This window comes from Bidens hawaiensis, unplaced genomic scaffold, assembly GCF_021521415.1.
Source record: "Bidens hawaiensis isolate Kalapana, Puna unplaced genomic scaffold, B.hawaiensis_p1.1 tig00002866_1, whole genome shotgun sequence".
Lineage (NCBI taxonomy): Eukaryota > Viridiplantae > Streptophyta > Magnoliopsida > Asterales > Asteraceae > Bidens > Bidens hawaiensis.
The window spans coordinates 1,784,371-1,807,931 of NW_027491154.1; the positions used below are offsets into that span (position 1 = coordinate 1,784,371).

Consider the following 23,561-nt stretch of genomic DNA (forward strand, 5'->3'; position numbering starts at 1 on the left):
AAAAAACAATAGTATAGACGAAATTTTAATTTATTAATTTTGGATACTAAAAATATAAGATGCTAATATTAACGCACGTAAAAGAAAGGCTTAATATGCACACTTTAAAATATAACGTACAATGGTCTAAACAGTAAGACCATCACCAGTGCAATGCGCTAAAATGCATCAACAGACGCAAGTGTCACATCATATTTTTTCACAAATACATCAAATTTTAAAACACTAATACTAATGCTTATATTTCCACATAATCTCCGTCTTTTACATTTTATTTTATATACTCAAATTATTTTTATTTGAAATCCATTTTTCTATTTTTATAAATATAACTAGTAATAACATTCTTCAAAATCCTTACATTCCATATCAACACTTACTATATTTACTTTTAATGTTTAAAATGTTTTATAATAAAATATTTTTTATTTTGTATTAGTAAAAATGTGATTGAAATAATAACATATAGTTAAATATATAAGTTTCTGAAATAAAAATATTACAAATTTTTGATATTTAACCTAATTACTATAATTAAAGTAATTTAAGTCAAATTAATAATAAATGTGATGTACAAGTTAAATATGATACTCCGTTTACAAGTTATTGGTATATCGTAAATCAAAAAAAAAACAAAAACAAAAAACAAAAAAACTTAGACTCATCTTAGCTGCCTATGGCAAAGCCCTCCATCTATACCTTTGTAAGTGCGGTTGCTGAATGTAAAGGCTTCGATGTAGACATACTTAGGGAGCGTTAAATTCACATAATATTTCGGAATTGAATTTGGCATTTTCATGGAAATAGAATTTTAATCGGAATTCTATGTGTGTTTGGTTATACGCTTAGTAATAGAATTGGAATGAAGAATTGTCTTAAAAAGACAAAGTTGCCCCTTCCAATATATTACCCCACCCATCATCTGGTCTAGGTGGAAGAGAGTGGAAAGCGCATGGATAATGTGGCAAAAATAGAGGAGAAATGTGGTGAGACGAATAAAGATAATAATCTAATAGGTTTATCTGTTAAAAAAGAAGAAAAATGTGTTCGGATAGAGTGATGTGGCACTGATTTGTGGTCTTGGGGACCACTCCAACGGGGATGGTTTTGATACTTTAGTAGTGTTAGCATATTAGAGTTTTGTCTGTTTTGGTGACAAGGATGGCTCCTTTCATCATCTCCCTCTTGTCTAGTAACTTCGATGAGAAGCGTGGCGACACCCAATCTTCAAATGATCGTATACTATACACGCCAGGCCTCAAGCGATTTATGTCGCGTGCCTGCGTCAGCACCACACATCAACCGCCTCACACACCAGACATACCTAAGACCAACCATGTTTCTACCTCATAATTTGTTAAAATAACCTCTAAACAAAAGGAGTCTCGTCGAAACAATAACATTAATAAGATTCGCCTCTCAAAAAGAAAAGAGAGGATCAGAAATACAAACTAACTCGCTCCAACATCAACAAATTATGGTTGCAATAGGTCCAGGTTTACATTAACTTGTTTTCATTTGTCATTCAGCTAATGAAGATGCATCCCAAGAATCCAACTTGGATCAAAGTCTCAAGGAATATCCTTTCTTTATGATAAAAAAGGTGCTTCATTATATTCCACTTTATATATAATCCCATATACCTTAAAACCAAAAATCACATCTCTTCTTCTCTCTCCTTTGAAGTTCCATGAAACATGACAAACAAACATGTTCAGACCCATGATTCAGGCAACAACTGTTTTGGAACCATGAGCCAATTCATCAAGCTAAGGTCCTATGAAGGTCAGTAATCTTAAACACAATTTAAGTATATTTTTTCATTTAACAAACTATTTTGTACATGTTACATAGACCGACTGCAATTCGCCACAAATTACGTACCAAACATATCTTGGCACAAGAATAATGTTACACATATGTATATATCTATATATTTCCAGCCTGAGCAAATTACTCAGAAACCTTTCCACACAGAAAGCACTTCATTAAACACTTCAGCTACCAATTCCATGTCAGCAGACTGTATAAACGCGTTGAATTCTTCTAAAATATCATATATCTTACCAAACTTCACAAGATACTGCATGCAACATATCTTCAACTTTGGAAGATGATACAAAGAAGCATTTTGAAGCCGTTCAAGCACGTTACTCGTGTCAATATCTTGTAACAAACTTTCGTGGCACGCGTCTTTTAAATCCATAACATCGTATTTATCAGCGGCTCGAAGAAGGTCGAGTCGGTGATCAAGAAAATCTTGATCTATGATGTTACCGTATATGTAGCTTAAGAAAACTTGACAGGCATTAATTGACATGTCGGTTATGTTTATGACCGACATTTCCTTTTCTTTTAAGTCGTGGGAAAACATGCTCATGAAAACCGGTGACCTGGCAGCAAGCACGGCCCGGTGGGCCCCAATGCTTCCATCCGATGTGTTTATGATGATATCCGTGTGAATACTTTCTGATAACATTCTTCCGAGTGAGGAAATTGCGGTTGATCTTAAATCATTTTGTGTAAATCTTTCGGTCCACACAGAACAAGATTCACCTCCCTGTTGCAGAATGTCACATTAAGGTAACTAGCATTTTAATTTTGAACTGTGGCCTAAATGTAACTACTAGACTAAAAATGTTAATTTGTCAACCGACGACAACACATCTAGATGCTCAAAGTCATAACTTTCAGTTCAACAACCAATTGCTGATGCTAATTAATTGTGCAATCTAAAGTAATATAATTAATGATAAAACATGATTAACAGAAGAGATTAGTGATAGGATTACATTTGCAGATGCAGTCTTCAGGTCAAGAAATTCAAGATCAATGATGAATTTTCCTGTAAGCGGAACCTCAAGCGCCCAAACGAAATCTTCACTGTTTTTTAACTGCTTATCCCTAATTTCTGCAATCACATAAACCATAGATATCGAATTCACCAAATATGTTGTCAAATAATTCAACGAATCATTAGTGCAGATAAATGATCTTGGATCATAAAGTTGACTAATAGGAAGTCAAAGTCAATACCTGGATGAACTAATGCCTTACGACCTCCCAATAAAGAAACAACCCGAATGATGAAAGAAGCAATCGGAGGACCATCTTTAATCGAACTTGTTATCTCCGGGAACAATTTAATGAACAAATTACGATTCTTTTCAATAACCAGCCGCCTTCATTTAATCAAGAAAACCAAACATTAATAATCCCAAATTCAAGAATTTTCACAAAAACCAAATCAATTCCTCCAAAGGGTAGAATCTTAATGTAAAAAATTCAAACTTTTTTGATGCTTTAAACATTAATCATTTTAGATATGATGTCACAAAAACCTAACATTAATAATCCAAAATTCAAGATTCTGACAAAAACTAAATCAATTCCTCCAGAAAGTATAATCTTAATGTAAAAATGAAAACTTTTGATGCTTTAAACATTGATCATTTTAGATATGATGTCACAAAAACCTAACATTAATAATCCCAAATTCAAGACTCTGACAAAAACTAAATCAATTGCTTCAAAGGGTAAAATCTTGAAGTAAAAATGAAAACTTTTGATGCTTTAAACATTGATATAAATAAATTTTTACCAGTTCCATTTTCCGATCTTGAAAGGATCAGACTTGCGGTAAGTACAAGAAGCCAAATTGCCAATACGCCATTGAGCAAGGCGGGAGGTGGTGTCAACACGGTAAGCGTTATCGGTCATGTTCGTGAAGAAATCATGGAAACAATTAATAACGAGTATAATACCCAGCAGGTTGTAGGTTAAGGTTTAGACATGTAAAGATACGAAATTGGGTTTACGCCATTGATGGGTTTGTGATGTTTGATGTTAATTGTTTGTATAGTAGCAGCAGCAGCCAATGGTGGTTGGTGTTGACGATGGATAGATAGTTCACTGATTATTATTGTTCTGTCTGTTTTAAAGTCGTTTTTGGTTGCACTCAACTTTCGTCAATCGATTTCCATACAATGATAAAAGGGATATATTCCGACACCCGTTTCGTTTGTATATACATCCATTATACAAGTCGTATAGAGTTACACTACTCGTATAACTTTTTCGTATCTTACATTATACGAAATAATTGTTCACGTGATATATTATTCTTCACAAATTATGTGATATGATATAAGATTTAGCAAATTATTTGACACGATAAGAGATTCCTGTTCCACAAGACTAGTATGAAACCATCCAATGACATCCAACAAAAACTAACACATACACGAGTCGTATAAGCCTATATGACTCGTATAAATGGGATAGTGTGTCTAGATGGTGATCAGCATGGATGTTTGTATAACATGTGAATATTTTGGATAGCTATTTTATAATTAGTATCAATTGGAAATGCTTTAATGTACAAATTCCGATTCGTTTTCTTAGAGTTAAATTGGATAACAAAAAGTGAAATAGGAAACAAAATGCACATTCAATAAATAAAAGGCATGTAGATATTTGAAATAGTTTCACGTATTGTATAGCTATGTAGATAAAAACAAACATGAAAATTACTTAAAAGTATAACTATAAGTAATTATTCTTTATATCGTTTTACCTTTTCGTCTGAATACAGTATATTCTACAGCATTGATTTTACATCTTATCTTGTTTTCAGAATACATTTTCATTGATTTATTAATTAATTAAGGTTTATTTATGATTAGATTTGATATAAACCTTGTACGAACGTGGGTGCAAAGAAAGAAACATGTCCATTTGTTTAGGTGATTAGAATTTAGAAGCAAAGCATCACTTGAAAACCAATCCACCAAGGAAAAAAGTAAAAGTTGTTGGTGGGTTTATGGATAAAAGAAAAGATGAGGGGAGGTATTTGAATCTTTTTCATGACATCAGTTGGATTGTGGATCACGCAAACTATTTTAATAACTTGTAATTATAAATATCTTCCCGTTTTGGTTGTTGATTTAGTAAAATATGGCTATTAGTCTTTAAGCAATCAAATCAATTATTGCTTTAGCTTTATAAATACTAATTTAAAGCAATAGATATGACAATTATATTTAAAAATGTTTAATATAATCAAATTATGTAGACGCATGACCAAATGCTATGCCTTTTAGTTTTGTTAAACAAGATACCTACTTTATAAATTTTATCGAACAATAAGTTAGTAGATTTCTATAATACAAATATATGCGTTATTAGTTAGTTTGAGCATGGCCAATGTATGCCCCCGCATAGGGTTTCATTTGCCTGAGGTTTAGCGCCCGTCCTATGGGCTACATAGGAAGATACTGTACTTAATAAGACAAAGGTTTGATAAGGACGGTTTTGATATACATATAGATTGTTAGCGGCGTTGATCAATAAGAAAACGATCTGGTTAAGCTTATTTATATGAATGTCATGTGCACTTCTTACATGTATAATGAGATCAATGTATATTAAGTGCTAATGGATTTTACACTCGTTTAGACCTTTTACATATTTTCTCACAAGGGTTCATAGCTATTGTTAATCAAATATTTATACGTGTCAAGACCAAAACAATGTTGTTAAAAACATTGTAAATAACCGAAAGCAACTAGATTTCTACGACATTTACCATAATCATGATGACTCATGGTCCTTTGTAAACACACGTTGTGAGTGACATGTGTAGGCTCTTCTCGAATCTCGATTCCTTTCAAAATAGGTAACACAAACAACTTAGAATGGACAATTCCATTTGTAAAGAAAAAGAAAGCACGCATCCAACATATTAAGCTTTTATTATATACTATTTTAATGTTAAAAGGTGTGCAGGCACGTGCAAACTCAAGTATTCGGGATGGGTCGGTCACAACCTCAAAAAACACTTTTTGACACTAAATCCAATTGAATTTTGACATTGACCTCCATTTTATTTTATTTTATTTTATTTTATTTTATTTTATTTTATTTATTTACAACGGTCACATTAGATCATAACTAGATCACAAGAAGTCATTTATATGATGCTTAGAAGACTAATGGGCCTTTTAATGTGTTAGTTAATTGGTTTAGGTTCACAAAGTCACATTACAAGTCACTTGTATAATAATAAGTACACTCATGAGTCATATAAGTAATAATTCGTTAGTGAGTTAGTTTTGGTTACGTAAAGTCATATCAGGTCATTACAAGTCATTATAACTTACAAGTGCTTACATGTTCATGCACAACTTATGATAATCCATAGACTTTGATGGACTTGATATGATCCTGGCCCAACTAGCCTATTGAAGCCCAATGGGATAAAAACCCAAATGGCTATAACTTGTGATAGGCCCTTCTAATTGTTAGGCCCATCAGACTAAGATCCATTTAGACTACCTTGATACTTGATTATGTGTGCTTGACACTTAGACGGTGATTATATATTTATGTGTGTGTACACACACATACACACACTATGTTAGAGATGACTAATTACATAATATTGTTTTTATTTGCAATTAAAATCCAATTATTGTGACTAGACTCAACTTAGACATAGACTGGCTTAGTATGTATAATGTTGAAAGCAAATTCAATGAAAGTGTGGCCAATATATTTAATAACTATTAATTATTAAAGCCCAATTAGGCTATTTAAACACAAGGACCAAGTAGATCAAACCAATTATGGCTCAGCTAAATGCATTATGCCGAATCTAACCTATTAGGAATGTATGTTAACAACCCCAATATGATCCGTTAGGTTTACGACCCAAGTTGCAACTCGAAGACAATCGACCCAATTCATGGTTAGTAAGTTAAAGCCCAACTCGTTTAACCATCAAGTAACCGGCCCATTTAGTTAAAATAGAACAGGTTAAAAGGCTTGTGCCCGTGTCAAATCCACGTATATCCATGCCATGTTCGGGTTTATAAGTCTGACATAATATTATGTTTTCAAATATTGGGTTGTTGCCGTGTTGGACCCAACTCAACTCAACCCACAAACACTAGTTAACAACAACTCTGTTCACAATAATCAAAGGGACACCTTTTTCATACTTTTATGTACCTCCAAATAATAATACTAGTCTCCAAATAATTTGCTTGTCTGTCCCTTGGCTCCATGCCAATTTCTTAACTAGCAAGAATCATTCAATCAATCACAACCATTCATCCAATCTCAATCCTACTTTCAAAAAGTTCATATAATCTCTCAAATTCAAATTCAGCATGGCCCCACCACCTCAATCAGCCTACTTTCCAATCCCACCTTCTTAAACTCTATTTCCTATTCATCTCATCCTTCATTCCTTCATGTAGTGGTTTTCCCTCTCATAAACATCATGCCCCTGCCCGAACCGCCATCTCTGTACTCTACCCCCGACCCACACTCCCGAGCCACCACACCCGTAAGACCATCAAGACATATCATGATGACACCAACACATATACAAGCACAAACGCCAACACAAACACAAACACCCGACTATCTTTATGAAAGTTTCCCCAAAACAAGAAACAGACTCCTACTAAGAAACCATAGACGGACCGACCCCGCCATTTGGTGCTGCGCGATCGTATGTCTAATCTTCAGCATACTCATAATCCTGTTTGGGATCACAACCTTAATCATATTCCTAGTGATCAAACCGAAAAACCCTGTCTTTGACACCAACCATGCGAATCTCAACGTCATATACATTGACTCACCCGGGAACTTCAATGGAGACTTCACCTTCACTGCAAACTTCACAAATCCTAACAGGAAACTTAACGTGAGGTTCGAGTATGCGGCTCTAGAACTGTATTTTGAAAACAGTGTGATCGCAAAACAGACAATTAAACCGTTCAGTCAAAGGCAAAGAGAGACGGGTACTGTCCAGCTTCATTTCATATCGAGCCTCGTGTCGCTGCCAATGAATCATGTTATGGAGCTTAGAAGGCAGGTGCAGAGTAATAAGGTTATGTACATTGTGAAGGGGAGGTTTAGAGTGAGGGTGAGTTTCGGGTTGATTCATTTCACTTATTGGTTGCGTAGTCAATGTGAGTTGCAGATGAGCAGTCCACCGTCCGGAAACCTCATGGCAAGAAGATGCACAACTAGGAGATGAAATCATATTATTTATTATTCATCTCTTTTCAACTTTTGCTTTTATTCAGTAGTTTGAACTGAGATCTAAACTCGGTTCAATCGTATTTCGTGTGTATAATTGACAATTGTGCACTATATCATCATCATCATCATCATCATCATCGTACTCAGTATATCCCACCAATAGCAATGCTATGGTAGGGTCTGAGGAGGGTAAGATGTAGACAGCCTTACCTCTATCCCATAGGGATAGAGAGGCTGCTTCCGGTGAGACCCCCGGCTCGATAGTAGTTTTGCATCAAGCCTTGGACATAAGGCACATAGCACTCAATCATCGGGACACCGGCTGATTGGTGCATGTGCCCTTGTCTTTCGGCTATCAACGCCACCACATGATGCCTGATTAACCTTCCGCCACTTTTAACGTTATTTTCACGAGATTAGTAAAATAACGTCAAAATTAGTGCAATTTTACTTTTGCCCACCCGAGGGTTCACACATATATAGTATATATATATATATATATATACCTACAAAAAACCTTTAAAAATCTGTATACAAGGCTGTATTTACTCGGCTTTGCGTTTCACTCAACGTCAGATCAGTGGCAATGTTTTGTACAGAAGTGAGGACAGATGAAAGTTAAAAGTTTGAACTATGAGGTGGCTGTCAAAGAAAGTGATAAACATGAGATCTTGGGTGTCTTTACACTTTACCCATTACCGAAAGCAAGATTATTGGAGAACATGAAATGAAAGCATAAAGCAGATATCATGCTGGAGAAGATGTGTATTTTTGGCTTTTGTGTGAACCTACAAGTTACAAACTTTAAAGTTGTGAAATTTATTACAAATGCTACAATATGCATAAAGATAAAGCAAGATTCTAAAGCAGTTTTTGGATCAAAACAATGGGCATTTTTGGTTCAAATGCGGAAGTGAGGGACGACTACTGATACAGATGGGCTCAATAGTTAGCAGACTCGTACTTAGATCAGCTGGAAGGGGAAAAAATGGCCAAACTTATAAAAGGACGTAACTTGAACTACGTTTAGATTTATGGGCTTATAAGTAATGGAATGAAAGGTCTCGACGGGCCAGATCATGTGGAAAGCCGTCAATTTCGAGTAACCTGAACTACGTTTTACATAATTTGGAACTACTTTTTACATGTAAAAATGAGTGAATATTTTCTTGTAATTCATGTATGTATTTATGAAGTCAATTTCGGATTCAGGCAGACCAGTTTTAGTTTTACAATTTTGGTTCGAACTGATATATTTAGGCATATCCAGTTTGATGTACTGTTTTGAGTATTAATTAAATATCATTAAGCATTAAGATTTATGATTACAACATCAAGAGCAGGAAACATTAGACCAGTTTACAATCAAAATGAGGTTTCATGTCAAACAAACTGGTCATCTACATGTGTAACATTATGCATTATCTAATATCGATTAAAGCAATAGAATCATACAACATATTCAAGAATGATATGAAAATTCTCATAGCTATAACATAAACTAAATCAAGACAAAAGGTATACCATCATTCTCCTAAAGACCAACTTCAGCAGGTGTCTTTGCCTCAATCGACAACGCGTGCAATCCACTCTGCAACTCACCATCCAAAAGCGAATAAATCAGCCGATGTCTCTTAACCAAACTCTTACCTTCAAACTCCTTAGAAACCACTCTCAGATTAAAATGTGTCTCCCCGTTACTCCCCTTCACACCCGCATGACCCGCATGCTGATACGAAACATCCTCCACTTCCAACTCAACCGGCTGCAACTGCTTACTCAGAATCTCCCTAATCCTCTCCCCTCTACTCCCTAAACCCGAACCTTTAAAATCCGACACATCAACACCCGAATCATCACTCACTTCAAAATCCAAACTTTCCAAACCCGAATCACTCGTTTCCGCCTTCTCAACATTCCCAACATTCGTTAATTCAACTCCTTTCTCAGCTTCAACATACAACATCAAAGCTTTCCTTTGCATCAACTGAAACATATTCAAGAACCCGTTGTTTCTCGAAGGAGACAAGCTCTGCTGCAACCCCAACTGCACAATAAAATCGGGCGAAATTTGAACAATTTCTTGGACCGGGTAGCCCGAAAGACCCTGAACTAGTAAAGCAGCCAACCCTTTAGTAATCAAAGCATCAGAATCAGCTTCAAAGATTACATTTTTATCATCAAGATTGTCAAAATACGCCCTTAACCAGACCTGGGAAACACAGCCTTTAACTTTATTGTCCTCAGTCTTGAACTGGGCGTCTAAAGGTTTAAGATTTTTGCCGTAGAATAACAATTGCTCGTATTTGGCTTTTGGGTCTTGTGCGGATTGGAATAGTTTGATGATTTCTTGAAGCTTTGGTGGGATTTGTTGAAGGGTTTGATTGGAAGATGGTGATGATGTGGGTTTGGTGGGTGTTGATGATCGGACGGTGAAGGATTTGGTGAGGTGGAGATTTGGTAAGGGTGTGGGTGAAACTGGGAAGGATGATGGTGGTGTGAGATGGGTTTTGAAGATAGAGGATGGTGGTGGGAGAAGGAGACTGGTGGAGATGCGACGGTAAGATGAGCAGAAAGACATGTTCACGGCGGCCGGAAAGTTGTGGTGTGTGGAGATTTGTAGATGGTTTTATCTAGAAGACAATGTCCCACGTGTAATATTATACTTGGCACAAAATATAGAAAAGTAATATTTTTAAAGATGAACACGAATAAAGCGCGGTTATCTGGTTAATCTAATGACAAAAGACGATGAAATTATATGTATGTGATTGCAAACAGTATTGGGGAGCTCAAGCCCACCATCTCATGTTTTGGAGAAAACTCGTGAGCCGAAGGCCAACTGCGATAAAACCTGGTTGGGATCAGATTGTAACTTGAGACCTTGCAGACTCTATCCCAAATCTTCACTTACTCTCCAATGTTAGTCGAGCTAAAGTTTATTGATTTTAACTAAAGATTTAAAATAAATATCATCATCATCATTATCGTACTCAGTATATCCCATCAATAGCAATGCTATGGTAGGGTCTGAGGAGGGTAAAATGTAGACAGCCTTACCTCTATCCCATAGGGATAGAGAGGCTGCTTCCGGTGAGACCCCGGCTCGATAGTAGTTTTGCATCAAGCCTTGGACATAAGGCACATAGCACTCAATCATCGGGACACCGGCTGATTGGTGTATGTGCCCTTGTTTTTCGGCTATCAACGCCACCACATGATGCCTGATTAACCTTCCGCCACTTTTAAGGTTATTTTCATGAGATTAGTAAAATAATGTTAAAATTAGTGCAATTTTACTTTTGTCCACCCGAGGGTTCACACATATATTTAAAATAAATATAGTGATATATTTTCATAGTATCAGGCTAAGTATATTGAAGTATAGATGGTTTTAGTTGTTGAAAAAATATTAAAGTATAGATGTCTTTAGTTGTTAAAAAATTGCTTTCTTTTAGAACAAACTTTAGGTTGAGAAAAGGAAAACAACATAAAGTATTGTAATGCGTTAATGTTTTTAAATGTAATAGTGGATGGGCGGTTATGTAATGTACTTCTATATTACAATTGAAGCAAAAAAAAATAGCAATAAATTTAATGTGCGGTTATCGTAAACGCATCTGTCACATCAATCATTTCAACTTTTAAATTGTCATTTAACTTTTATAACACCTGCATTTACTTCTCACCGGTTCATGGCGTTTACTCCTTGCGTGACCATATAAAAAGTCAATTAGAGCGAATGATTCATTGTGAACAAATGTTTAAATTGGTAAACAAACTATTAGACCTATAACACCCTAGTAAACAGGCGTTTTAACCTTACAAATTATAGAATTATAGACCGAGCGTACTCAAGCGTTGTGGGGCAACATTTTCGCCTTGAACGCCAGGGTTTTAACCTTACAGATCATAGAATTATAGACCGAGCGTACTCAAGCGTTGTGGGGCAACATTTTCGCCTTAAACGCCTGGGAACACCGCCCCCCTCCAGCGTATTGGGGAGCTTTGGCCTTCAAAAACCCTCTCAGCGTTGTACACAACGCTGGTTGAAGAAGATAGTTGGGCCAAGAAGGGGAAGCAGCCAATGAAGAAGGAATGTGATGGCGTTTTGGCTTTTTCCACTACTGATGGTCTAGATTAGATGGTTTGGGTACAGTACTATAGTTGAACTTATAATAAATAAGATTTGACATGAAAGAATGGACTTCGTAGATCAAATAGTAAACAAATAAGATGTTTTATTCAAATTTCTTAGTAAATATATGATAGCAATGTATATGCTTGAATGCTACATTTATATAGGTTTATGATCAACTATCAAGTGTCATCCACGAGCTTAAGTTAAATGATCATATAGCCTGTTATAATATACCATATAATGTGTATACCAGTCCAACTCTTCCATGACTCAATTCAACCAAATCCACAATAAAACACAAGTAACAAGTTTCAGGGAACCCAAAACGACCTCAAACCCGAACCCAAACAAAATTCACAGACAAACATCTTTCTATGACACGGGCTGGAGTTTTAACAGCATCGTTCATTCGTCGTCAGTCCCAAAATATCTGTCCCCAAACTCTCCCATCCCGGGAAGCACACGAAACTCTTGATTCAACCCTGTTTCTATCTCTGATGTCACTATCTTTATTCTTGGAAACCGTTTGCACACTGCATGCACTCCTTGTGGTGCCTGTAAAATGTTAATACCCAACGATATCAGTTTGACTTATTTGGTCAAAAGGTTGCGATCATGAATAGACTTTTGACTTACCGAGATCAGATTCAAGAATATGATATTGGCCTCGGGTACCCCTTTCTTTAAAAGCAAAGAAATAGCCTGAACAGCTGAATTACCTGAACACATCACTTCCAATTATCAGCACAAACAAATTCTAAAATAACTAGTTAGCAGGGTACTGGTAAGGCCATGAGTATTCCCTGACAGGTTCTCATGGTCGCCAAATAAAAAGTAATTTGTGAAAAAACTATAAAACTAACCTGTTCCGAGTATAGGATCTAACAACAAAACATGTCTGTCGGATATGTCTTGTGGCAACTTTTCGTATATTAACTGCATAATAATAGTTCAACATTGTTTTATCGCGTATAATTTGGGTGAAAGCAAACAAAATGCGTCTAAATAATAATATTAGGTGCAAACCTGTTGACCGTTATCGCCTTCTCTATGAATAAGAATCTTTCCAATCTTTATACCCTTACAACATGCTCGCAATGCATTTTCCATACTCTCACCACTGGAAACAGAAACACCACATAATCTCTTACAAAAAAAAAACAACTTCTAGCAAAAGGAGAAAGCCCAAAATAAAATATGATACTGATTTGAGTTTGGATACCTCCTGATAATAGAAACACCACATAATCTCTTACAAAAATCTACTCCTGTGTATACCGACTCTGTTCACAAAACAAAAATACCATGAAGCAAAATAATTAGTTACACAGTGAATTAGCCAAATACGAAAGGTTAATGAAGAAAAAGCTTACCAGTTGGAGTTACCACCTGCTTTTCTATAAATGGTAGATGTCCCAAACCATGCTCAACGACCTGATAAAACCAAATTAGAATTATGCAAATATTAATAAAAAGATTAGTGAGGTTTTCAAATTCCCAGAGTAGAATCAAGAACTCACCAAACGGATTAATCGGTCTGCATAAAAGACAAAATCATGTTTTGTTGTTTGAGCATCACGAATAAGTGTATGCATGCCACGTATCTGCATGAGAACAAACAAGAGAAAACCATATGACAAAAGGAATATATGATGATCATGAAACATGGAATTTGAAGGTGGTACCTGAAAAGTAGAGTGAATGACATATAAATTAGGATATATTTTACAGAGATCATGTTGACCGAGTTTTGTCCGAATATGTTGGACAATTAAGTCGATTGCAACATGATTGTCTCCTCCGCGAGGTATGATGATGTCAGCATACTTTTTTGTTGGAAGTATGAAGTCGTCGAATGCAGGTTTCACGAACTTAGAATACTGCATATAACCCATAACTAAACATATTAATACAATTAGAAGTTTTAATCTTTAACATGATATTTTTTCTATTTACTTAGGGAGAAGAATTATCAACTAACCTGATCAAGTACCACACTAATATCTCGTCCCTTTTCGCCTGTATCACGCCTTATTCTCCTTGCCAGGCGTACATCAGCATCTGCACTGAAAATACAATTGTAAATACTTATAGATGAGCGTACAAACTCAATAAATTCAAGTAACTTGACAAGTTAAAACTTCAAAAAAAAAATTCCATTAAAGAAAAGAACCAAATATCAATCTATGATATTAAATGAAACCTGGATTGGTCAATGAAGAAATGAGAGGTATAAAGCACCCAAAAGTGTTCCATGAATTTGAGTAGCATTAACTTGAGTCACATGGCATCTTATAAAGCAAAAGAACCAAGATGCCATAGACTATAATTTGTGTTATTTCTCTGTGATAAAAAATCAACCCCTAAACACCACGAATATAAAAGAGTTCACCAACAGGCCTTTTCATTCATACTATATGAGGTAATTTAAGCTTCCAAATATCATGCATGCGAGAATTATATAAGTAGAAACTAGAAAGAACTGCGATCTTCTGCCACCATTATATATAACAATATGAATGTTAAGCAGAGAGAACCACATTCTGATTCATTCATATTGAAATACAAACCACAAGAGCACCAAATTCCTTCAAATTCAGATTCATGACTTTTATCTACTAATCTCACAAATAAATTTAGTAATGAGATATACAATGACTCTTAGTCCTTGTTTGTTTTTGACTGGAATTATAGCACGGTTGGTGAAGGTTAAACGATTTAAATTGGACACTAGAAAAGAACCGTAGTCATAGAGATAAAATGGATGAATCAGAAGAATCTGTTAACCTGTATCAACAAAGATCTTCATGTTCATCATTTCACGTACACATGGATCATGAAAAATGAGTATGCCTTCCAAAATTATGACATCTGAAGGATTCACCTGTCATGTGTTTCATATAAAGTTATGTTAAGTTCTTAATTACACTACAATACACCACAAGAAACAGGAGAGAATGGTATAGCTAAAAAGAACAAATGAATGCACTTGGGCTGCAAAACTAGTTAAAGCAAGAAATAAAGAAAAAAAAAGATAGACTGATGGACACTAGCAGGCCCTCTATTTTGATGTATTTTAAGCAACACACTGGTTTCTGTTTTACATCACTGCTTAGTGACAACAGGAATGATACTGGATTCTGAAAGCTTACCAACTCTAAGCATTCAACAAAAGAAAAACAGAGGGAGTATATACAACATGTTTGGGTAAATTTATGATTGAAGTTTTATGGAGGCATGCAACTGATAGAAGACGAAATTCAACTACATGATTTGAATTAGTTTGTGAAGTTTTTACTACCAAACAAGGCAAAGATGAAAAATCAAAAGAAACAGTTTGACAAGTCAAATTGAGGGGAATAAACAACTGCATCGATGCGTTTTAAAAGACAACAAAGATAAACTTTTTACATGATGAGCCAAACTTTTACACATTTCCAAAGTAAGTTATAAGAACTAACCCTTCGAGAGACATTATTTTTGTAACTCTTGAAGTCATATTTTGGAATATCCACTGCTCTTCCATGCTTCAACATCTCCACAACTGATAATAATTTCTTGTTATCAAAAGCATCTGGAAAAGCAAATAGAGAAGTAACATAAGAAGCGTGAAAACACAAGCCAGTTTAAAAAAATTACCACAAATTAGAAGTAAGGAGACCCTCCTAAGTCCTAAAGATTGGAGGCGGTAAATGATGCATGTCAATAACAATAATAAATAAAGTAGTCATTTGAAGTAGCAAACTCACCTGGATGATCGAAGTTGTACTCGTGAACTCTAGTAAGTTCTTCGGCTGACAAATTATGATAGAAGGAATCCTGCAAACAACCATATCACTTAGATAACCAGCTCTTGTGTGAACAAAATATAGCAGAAAAGCAATAAAATAGACCAATAGTTGATTAGCAAATAACAAGTTACAAAATAGAAGTATGCGTCAAGAAAGATGATTATATTATCTGAACAAGACCTTTCACATACTCAATATGTTAATTTAAATATGGTCAGCAAAGAAAAAAGATACCTGGTTTACAAGTACAACACGCTGATCATGAAGCTGTTCAATAATCATATCACAAACTGTTGTTTTCCCAGAAGCTGCACCTCCAGCAACCCCTGGTTGTTGATAATTAAAATTAATAATAGAAAAGAATCATCATAAATAGCATAATATGCATGACAGTCTTAGGCCTTTCAAAGAATAAATTACACATATAGTGCATAGACACCTGCGGGTTTTGTGACAGGAGGAGTAACTAAATCAGAACATATACGAAAGAGATTTGGACGGTTTTAGGCATCTCCTTACACTGCGAATAAAATTTGAACCGAATCTAATAAATTTTAAGAGATATACAGAAAATACTCAGCTAAGAGAAAATCTTGTTAAAAACATAGTTATTTCATCATTAGAAAAGATTAGCAGGAATGAAAGCTTGCAAATATATATTTTCTTCGGGAATCATTCTGAACATCTAGCCGATTCCGATGGTAAGGTTGATGAAGGTGATATTGACATCCACAACTGTTGCTTAAACTATTATTTTTAGGTATAGAAAGCATATTGAACATGAACTTACTTATAAATAGCAATCTGATAGCATGCCAAAACTATACAAGTAATCAAGAATGTTCTTTCTGCAATACATACCGATGATAAAAGGCTGTTTATGAACATTTTCATTCACGGAAGTCGTTGCCTGCCCCACTTGTAAATTCTTTGCCCGCATCCCATCCATGTGAAATCCAGAAAAATGTGCATTTGATGAAGACTCTATTAAATATTCTACTGGTGTAGACCCCATTTACAATAATAGCCTGCGGTGCAAAGATGAGCAATCATATATCCAGGCTATAGATACAACCACTAACTACAATAATAAATTAATAATAATAATTAGTATCATTATTATCAATACTATTAACAATAGTATATGTTACTTCTTTATTGTTTCTTGGTTCAGTATTGTAAGGTTTCATGCAAACCAGTCAAGGAGGGCCCCTAACATTATTCCATCATCAATGGTTTTGGTGGTCAGTACAAACATTTTCACTCATACTTCTCATAGTCATTTACCATTCGTCTTCATTTTAATACAATTATCTTAAAATCTAAAAAAAATATCAATTCACATTCCTACGATCTGACAATCGACTTAACCATGGCGAACTACATCACATGAGCAAAAAGGATCGGAGGCCATTCAAAAATCGAGCATTTCAAAGGTATAAGACTTGAGCATTCTATTAATTTTCAACACATAACCACCAATTTCAAATTACTCTTCAATATAGTCATGATGCAAGCACGGTTGTAAAAATCAAGACTAGGCGCCGATTATTCACTAGTCTCCACCCCACTGATTAATTTTGAGCTAATTGGCTAATTAATTGGTTAATGGTCAAATCCGGCCAAACTCGGGATTCAAAGTCGGGATTAATCAGACTTAGTCGACGTTTTCTGTCGAGGGAGGTTCCGGACAAAAGTGGCGGTTTCCGGACAAAATGTGTATGCGATATATATAAAACTGAAAATTATACATTAAAGTTTGATTCGATTAATCGGTAGTCTCCACCTCACCGCCTGACTAGCGACTGCTACAACACTGGATGCAGGCATTTGAAATCCACAAAGATAAGGGTCTCAGTGAGATGAGATGAGATCTGCATCTACCAATATAGTTGAAATATGAATAAACATATAAAACCTATAGTTGATGCAAAAAGAATCATCAACAATCTTCTCAACTCCATGTTAATCATTGAAATCAATTCGTAATCCAAAGCAATCTCAAATCAACTACAATCATTGTTCATCATCATCAACAACAACAATTACATTAATAATATTATTATTATCAATAATATAATCATAACGAATAAAATGAACGCATCGGCGATAAATCAATCAACAGTTATGAACGTCAGGCACAAAACGATATACAAATAAAAACAATCTCATAATAAGAATAATATGAGGGATCAAATTAAATTAAAAGAAACAAGCAGGAAATGAAACATGAAATGCGAGATTCAAAGAATTGAGAATATACCTTCCGAGATTAGAGATTTAAAAAGTGAAGCACGGGGGAGAAGATGTTAATGTTATTACGAATCAACTCCCATTCATTCATTCATTCATTCAAACGAGTGAGTGGTTTGATTTGATTGTAAATGTAATAAAGGGCCTTGAGGTTGGATGAAATTACGATGATGAACCTAACGATTTTTTCATTTTCATTTGGTTGGACTAAGATATCGTAACTATCAATTAGGTGCACAGCTACCTAATTAACACAAGACAAGAGATATTCTTATTTCTTAATTTTACGCACCGCTAACCTGACGTGGCGCTTATTCTTTATGGGGCCCACTCTCATTTTTATTCTTTTTTTATTATATGTAATGATATGCGGTTTTATAAATCTTCAAAAATCGATGTTGTTATCTGCAAAAGTTCTTAACTTGAAGTTGATATATAAAGATGTTGATGATGTTTGAGAAGATTATTAGTAATCAAAGTTTAAGGTTATTTTTGTGTATTTATTTATTGGGAAAATTCCTAAAATAAGCGTTTATGAAAACGTTTTTCAGGTTTTATGTGCAATTTGCAAGAAATTCTCAAAATATGTATCTAGTTGTGACGAGTAGTTTGTATAACCAATTAAAACTTGACATGTGTCTTTAAACTAACCATAACAAGCAGATTTTACTAACCATTTACTCGTCACGACTAAATAAGTTTTATGTCTCGTAATCAACGCCCACGAGTAATTCATAAGTTTTTTAGTCGCGACGAGTAGATTGTAAGGTTAAACTAGTCGCGGCGAGTTAACTACTAATAAACTACTCGTGCAGGGAATGTAAACCAGGTAAACTAATCGTCGCGACTAAAGGACGTATGAATTACTCCTGGGCGTTGATTATGAGGCATGGAACTTATTTAGTCGTGACGAGTAAATGGTTAGTGAATCTGCTCGTTACGGTTAATTTAAGGGCACATGGCAAGTTTTAATTGGTTCTACAAACTACTCGTGTGTAATCATAAACTGTTCGTCACGACTAGTTTATAATACCTATTTTGAGAATTTTTTTGCAAATGACACATAAAACCTTAAAAATGTTTTCATAAACGCTTATTTTGAGAATTTTTCCTTATTTATTTTGACAAGTTTAATTTGATTAGATAGAGAGTTATTTTCATTAAATTAAACACTCGGATATTTATTATCTAAGAAATCTTCTAAAAGAATTTAAATATTTTATTATTATTAAATAAAGATTTACAAATAAATTAATATTTCAAAATATATTAATACTTTATTTTAAACAAAAGATTTTCGCTAAATAACCGCAACTCTGATATATTTACAAAACATGTACCATCTATTGGTTACACGCTTAGCCCTAAGTCGGGGTATGACAGGTATCTTCAATTATCTCCTGATCTCTAAGCTTATTCAAGTAGTTGTATAAGTCCTTGAGTGTGGGTTGGCAACCGGGAAACTGCTCTTGTACGGTTGTTTGAATTTGAAGGGGCTTCAAGTTGTTACGATATAACCTTGCAACCAGATCAACTTCATCGCTGGTAATTTTTTAGAGCTGCGCGTACCCCCGCCTTATAGACAATGGGATCGTGGTTATGTGTCTCGTTTACCACTTCAAGCCTCCAACCTATAATTGACGCGTCGTAACTGCCTAAGAGTTTAAGTGAACAACATTTTTTTGATACTACCAGTACGCCTAATCGTGACCTTCAGTTTTGGTTCCCCTCCACGATTGTATGCAAGGTCCACACCGTTTTTCCTTGACCGCTGGACCACAATAACACACCCATGCTCCCGACCTCTTTTTTTGGCCGATTCCTCCAACTCATTACGGAACTCAAAAATCTAAAACCAGTTACAAATACAATTTTAAAACATGTTAAAAAACCATAACAATAGCTTAAACAAAACATATGGTGTCTTACAGTATTTGTTTTCATCATTTGGGTTCCCCCCAGCAACATAATTATCAACATCATGTTCATTTCCCTCGTTATACGGTGAAACTTCTACTGGTACGTAGTACGAAGACTGGATTCCGTAATATGGTTGCTCTACTACAGGCAACTGGTACATTGGCTGACCGTAAAATTGTTCAGGTTGACTCTCGTAAGCGAAATACTCATGAAAAACATAATGGTAACATATATTAGTTAAAACTCAAATAACGACTTTATATTTAATAAAAATACAACGAAACATGGTTCAGATTTGATAACCCCGACGTGCTAGGCTGATCATAAGACTCTTCATCCCGACTATCGTAATCCTGATACTCTTGACAAACGTAGTGGTAACATATCTTAGTTATAATCAAACTAACGGATTTATATTATATCAATATACAAAGAAACATGGTTCAAATCAAGTAACCCTGACGTACTAGGATGATCGTTGGGCGCGTATCCCGACTCCTCCTTGTTGTCAGGAAATAAATTGTCAAACCACAACATTTTATTTTTTTGCTTTTGATTCTCGAAAGTTGATGGTGAATTGGTGATGCATGTCATGCATGTTAATGTATGTAACATATATACAATAAAGATAAGAGAGGGGGAGCCGTTGAGCTTAATTATTTAAAATGGACCAATCCGTCGCGTATAGCCCTATACATGGCGTATCGGGTGCATCATATAAGACAAACACCCTTAGGTAGTGTTTGTTATGCAGCAATGATAGGCGGGATTGAATGATTCATTACGTGGGAATGAAATAAGAGGTGTTTGGTTGTACAATGGAATGGAATCATCTATTACACATGGAATCCCATTCCATCAAAACTATTCATTCCCAACCCCCTTCTTTTTTTTCATTCCATTCCTCCTTCATCCTACTTTCTCAACAACACCATCATCTAACAACAACCACCGCCACCACCACCACCACTACCATAGCCACCACCGCCACCGTCTCCGCCACCACCGTCGCCGCCACCACAACCTGACCGCCACCTCCACCACCACCACCTTACCACCAAAGCTACCACCGCCACCATCATCGCCATAACCACGACAACCATTGTCACCGTCGCCACCCGACCATAACCGCCACCACCACTATCACTGCCTGGCCACCACCACTCTACCACCACCATCAGTACTAATGCTATCATCGCTTGACCACCACCGCCACAACCACCACCCCCCGCCGCTTGACCGCCAACACCACCACAGTCGTCATTTCAGTTTTTTTTTTTGTAAAAAAATATATATTTTGGATAGGAATATTTTTATTATTTCTATATCATTCCTAAAAAATTTTTCGGATACCAAACAACATAAAGTAATTATTCATTTAATTTATATATGTTAACCAAACAAGACAAAGGAATAGTAATGATTTATTTCATTCCATTGTCTATTCCATTACTTCTTCTATTCCATTTCCCTTTCATTCGATTCATTTCAATCAAACATACCCTTAATACGCGACGTATAAAGCTATACTCCACGTATTAAGGGGTGTCCGGAGTTTCATGATGGAACCCAAAAATATCTACTTTGTTTACCGAAAGTTGTCAGAAAAAATATGAGTGAGGGCCATTACAAGTACCAAAGAGGTGATGAGTGAATATTGAATAAATAGTTCAGATAAAACAAAGTTATTTCTAATATCATCGAAATTTATTTATTTTTTATTATAAAATGACCAATGGGTAATTAAAAGCAGACCTATCATATTTGAACCATGTGTCCATGCCAAACGATAACAGCCTGTGTAAATGAGATATAATTTATAAATGTTAATTTAAATAATTGATAAATATATTTTAACAATTTAGAAGTGTCCTGTACAACGTAACGAATTGTCAATGAAGATTTAAGCTTCATTCCAAGTTCGAATATGACCCAAACAATCTTTATTCACAATTCAATTCAACTCAACCTTTTATAAAAAAAACTAATTTTTCTTTCTTTAACCTACACAACTTAACCTAATCTAAATTTTCACTCTTATTCACAACCCAATCTAAACCAATTTTTTTATTAAATATATATGATATGTAATTATTTAAGATATAAAAAAATACATTTTAAAACTAATAAGTTTGTGAACCAATAGTTTTGTATCTGAATCGTATTAAAAAAACCATATATATTTTGGAATAAGTTAGTAATTAAAAAAAAATTATATTGAGATGTTCAAAAAAAAAAATAATATGCCGTGTATTTATATTTTATTTTGAAGTTAAATATTACAAACTAATTAAATAATTAAATTATTGGGGGGAAACTAATAGTTAAGTTTTATGTTGCAATCAATTATTTTATGACATGTGGCATAAGAACCCACTCAAGTTTGGTTGCACCCAGGTTGCTTCACCAACCAGGTTGACAACTTAGGTTGGTGTGAATTTTTTTTTTTTTTTTCTAAAACTTTAACTTTTATCTTATTAGTGATTAACCCAACCTAGATCACCAATCAAAATGGTCTTAGCACTATCTACAATTGAAGACATATAAGGCCGTCTTTTATCATTGAGTTAACCAGGTGGCCATATTTTATTTATTGATTGTAAGAAAAATAAAAAAAACAACATAAGTGGTGGTTGAATCAAGTATTCGGTGTACGCTCAAATAACATAGGCCCGTTTGATGGATTTCCCCTTCTCGAGGATTGTAGAAAATCTCAAAATAGAAAAAAAAGGATCATTGATGATAATATTTTATATAGTTTTATCGACAAAAAAGCTTTTTGATATCAAAGAAAAATGATTTTACACAATGCGAATATCTTAATTATTATATGTATCACTAGTTTTTTCCCCCATATTACGGGGTTGTCTTATATTATTTCTTCTAATATTTATTTATTTTTTGAATTTATATTTTTTTATTGTGTAAAAGTTAATAATATATTTATGGTTTGATGATAAATTGTTTCACAAATAAATGATATATTATAACCCGGTTTAAAAGATATATGGTTTTGATAAGACCCAAGACCCGTTTATTTCTTTTACTATAAAATTGATTTTAGAATTATAAATAATATATATGAAAGTTAATAATATACTTATGGTTTGATGAGACCCAACACCCGTTTATTTTTTTACTATGAAATTGATTTTTTAATTTAAATAATATATATATATCATTTTTTAAAATAAATAATATATTAGTTTTTAGTATATCCTATTTTATAGGATTTTTACATCAATAATTTGGTTAAAATAATTTTTGATTTAATGAGATGTTATAACCCGTTTAAGAAATATTTGGGTTTGGTAAGACCCATGCCCATGAATTCGGGTCAAATGCATGAGAAGCCTCCATTTAAAAATCAAGCGAATCTGGTGACTTCAAAAAAAGGG

General features: G+C 34.6%; 3 protein-coding genes and 1 pseudogene across 3 annotated transcripts; 1 reads left to right on the forward strand and 3 right to left on the reverse strand.

Annotated features, from left to right (window-relative positions):
- Positions 1 to 1,810: 1,810 nt before the first annotated feature.
- LOC143621524 (BTB/POZ domain-containing protein At1g55760-like) lies at positions 1,811 to 3,746 on the reverse strand. Its single transcript, XM_077092930.1, has 4 exons — positions 3,602 to 3,746; positions 3,037 to 3,182; positions 2,793 to 2,911; positions 1,811 to 2,560 (listed from the first exon to the last, which is right to left on the reverse strand). The coding sequence occupies exons 1-4, from the start codon at positions 3,718 to 3,720 to the stop codon at positions 1,958 to 1,960; spliced, it is 987 nt and encodes a 328-aa protein (XP_076949045.1). The 5' UTR covers positions 3,721 to 3,746; the 3' UTR covers positions 1,811 to 1,957.
- Positions 3,747 to 7,285: 3,539 nt separating this feature from the next.
- Positions 7,286 to 8,059, forward strand: LOC143621426 (uncharacterized protein At1g08160-like). The gene has a single exon (XM_077092854.1). It carries the CDS (start codon positions 7,286 to 7,288, stop codon positions 8,051 to 8,053), a length of 768 nt encoding a protein of 255 aa, XP_076948969.1. The 3' UTR covers positions 8,054 to 8,059.
- A 1,357-nt stretch (positions 8,060 to 9,416) lies between these two features.
- LOC143621523 (sufE-like protein 1, chloroplastic/mitochondrial pseudogene) lies at positions 9,417 to 10,751 on the reverse strand (annotated as a pseudogene).
- A 1,610-nt stretch (positions 10,752 to 12,361) lies between these two features.
- LOC143621522 (uridine kinase-like protein 4) lies at positions 12,362 to 17,515 on the reverse strand. Its single transcript, XM_077092929.1, has 14 exons — positions 16,852 to 17,515; positions 16,225 to 16,316; positions 15,949 to 16,018; positions 15,661 to 15,773; positions 14,987 to 15,083; positions 14,181 to 14,260; positions 13,885 to 14,079; positions 13,720 to 13,803; positions 13,573 to 13,633; positions 13,422 to 13,482; positions 13,226 to 13,319; positions 13,063 to 13,135; positions 12,836 to 12,918; positions 12,362 to 12,754 (listed from the first exon to the last, which is right to left on the reverse strand). Exons 1-14 carry the CDS (start codon positions 17,003 to 17,005, stop codon positions 12,605 to 12,607), a joined length of 1,407 nt encoding a protein of 468 aa, XP_076949044.1. The 5' UTR covers positions 17,006 to 17,515; the 3' UTR covers positions 12,362 to 12,604.
- Positions 17,516 to 23,561: the final 6,046 nt, after the last annotated feature.

Bases quoted from the DNA above. Each gene is read 5' to 3' on its own strand.
- LOC143621524 (XM_077092930.1), bottom strand. From the start codon at position 3,720: ATGACCGATAACGCTTACCGTGTTGACACCACCTCCCGCCTTGCTCAA. The intron at 3,183-3,601 runs GTAAAAATTTAT...GATTAAATGAAG, and splicing joins AAGATCGGAAAATGGAACTG to GCGGCTGGTTATTGAAAAGA. The intron at 2,912-3,036 runs GTATTGACTTTG...ATGTGATTGCAG, and splicing joins TAAGGCATTAGTTCATCCAG to AAATTAGGGATAAGCAGTTA.
- LOC143621426 (XM_077092854.1), top strand. From the start codon at position 7,286: ATGCCCCTGCCCGAACCGCCATCTCTGTACTCTACCCCCGACCCACAC.
- LOC143621522 (XM_077092929.1), bottom strand. From the start codon at position 17,005: ATGGGGTCTACACCAGTAGAATATTTAATAGAGTCTTCATCAAATGCA. The intron at 13,320-13,421 runs GTATCCAAACTC...TTCTGTTTCCAG, and splicing joins GGTGTTTCTATTATCAGGAG to TGGTGAGAGTATGGAAAATG. The intron at 12,919-13,062 runs GTTAGTTTTATA...TGATGTGTTCAG, and splicing joins AGATCCTATACTCGGAACAG to GTAATTCAGCTGTTCAGGCT.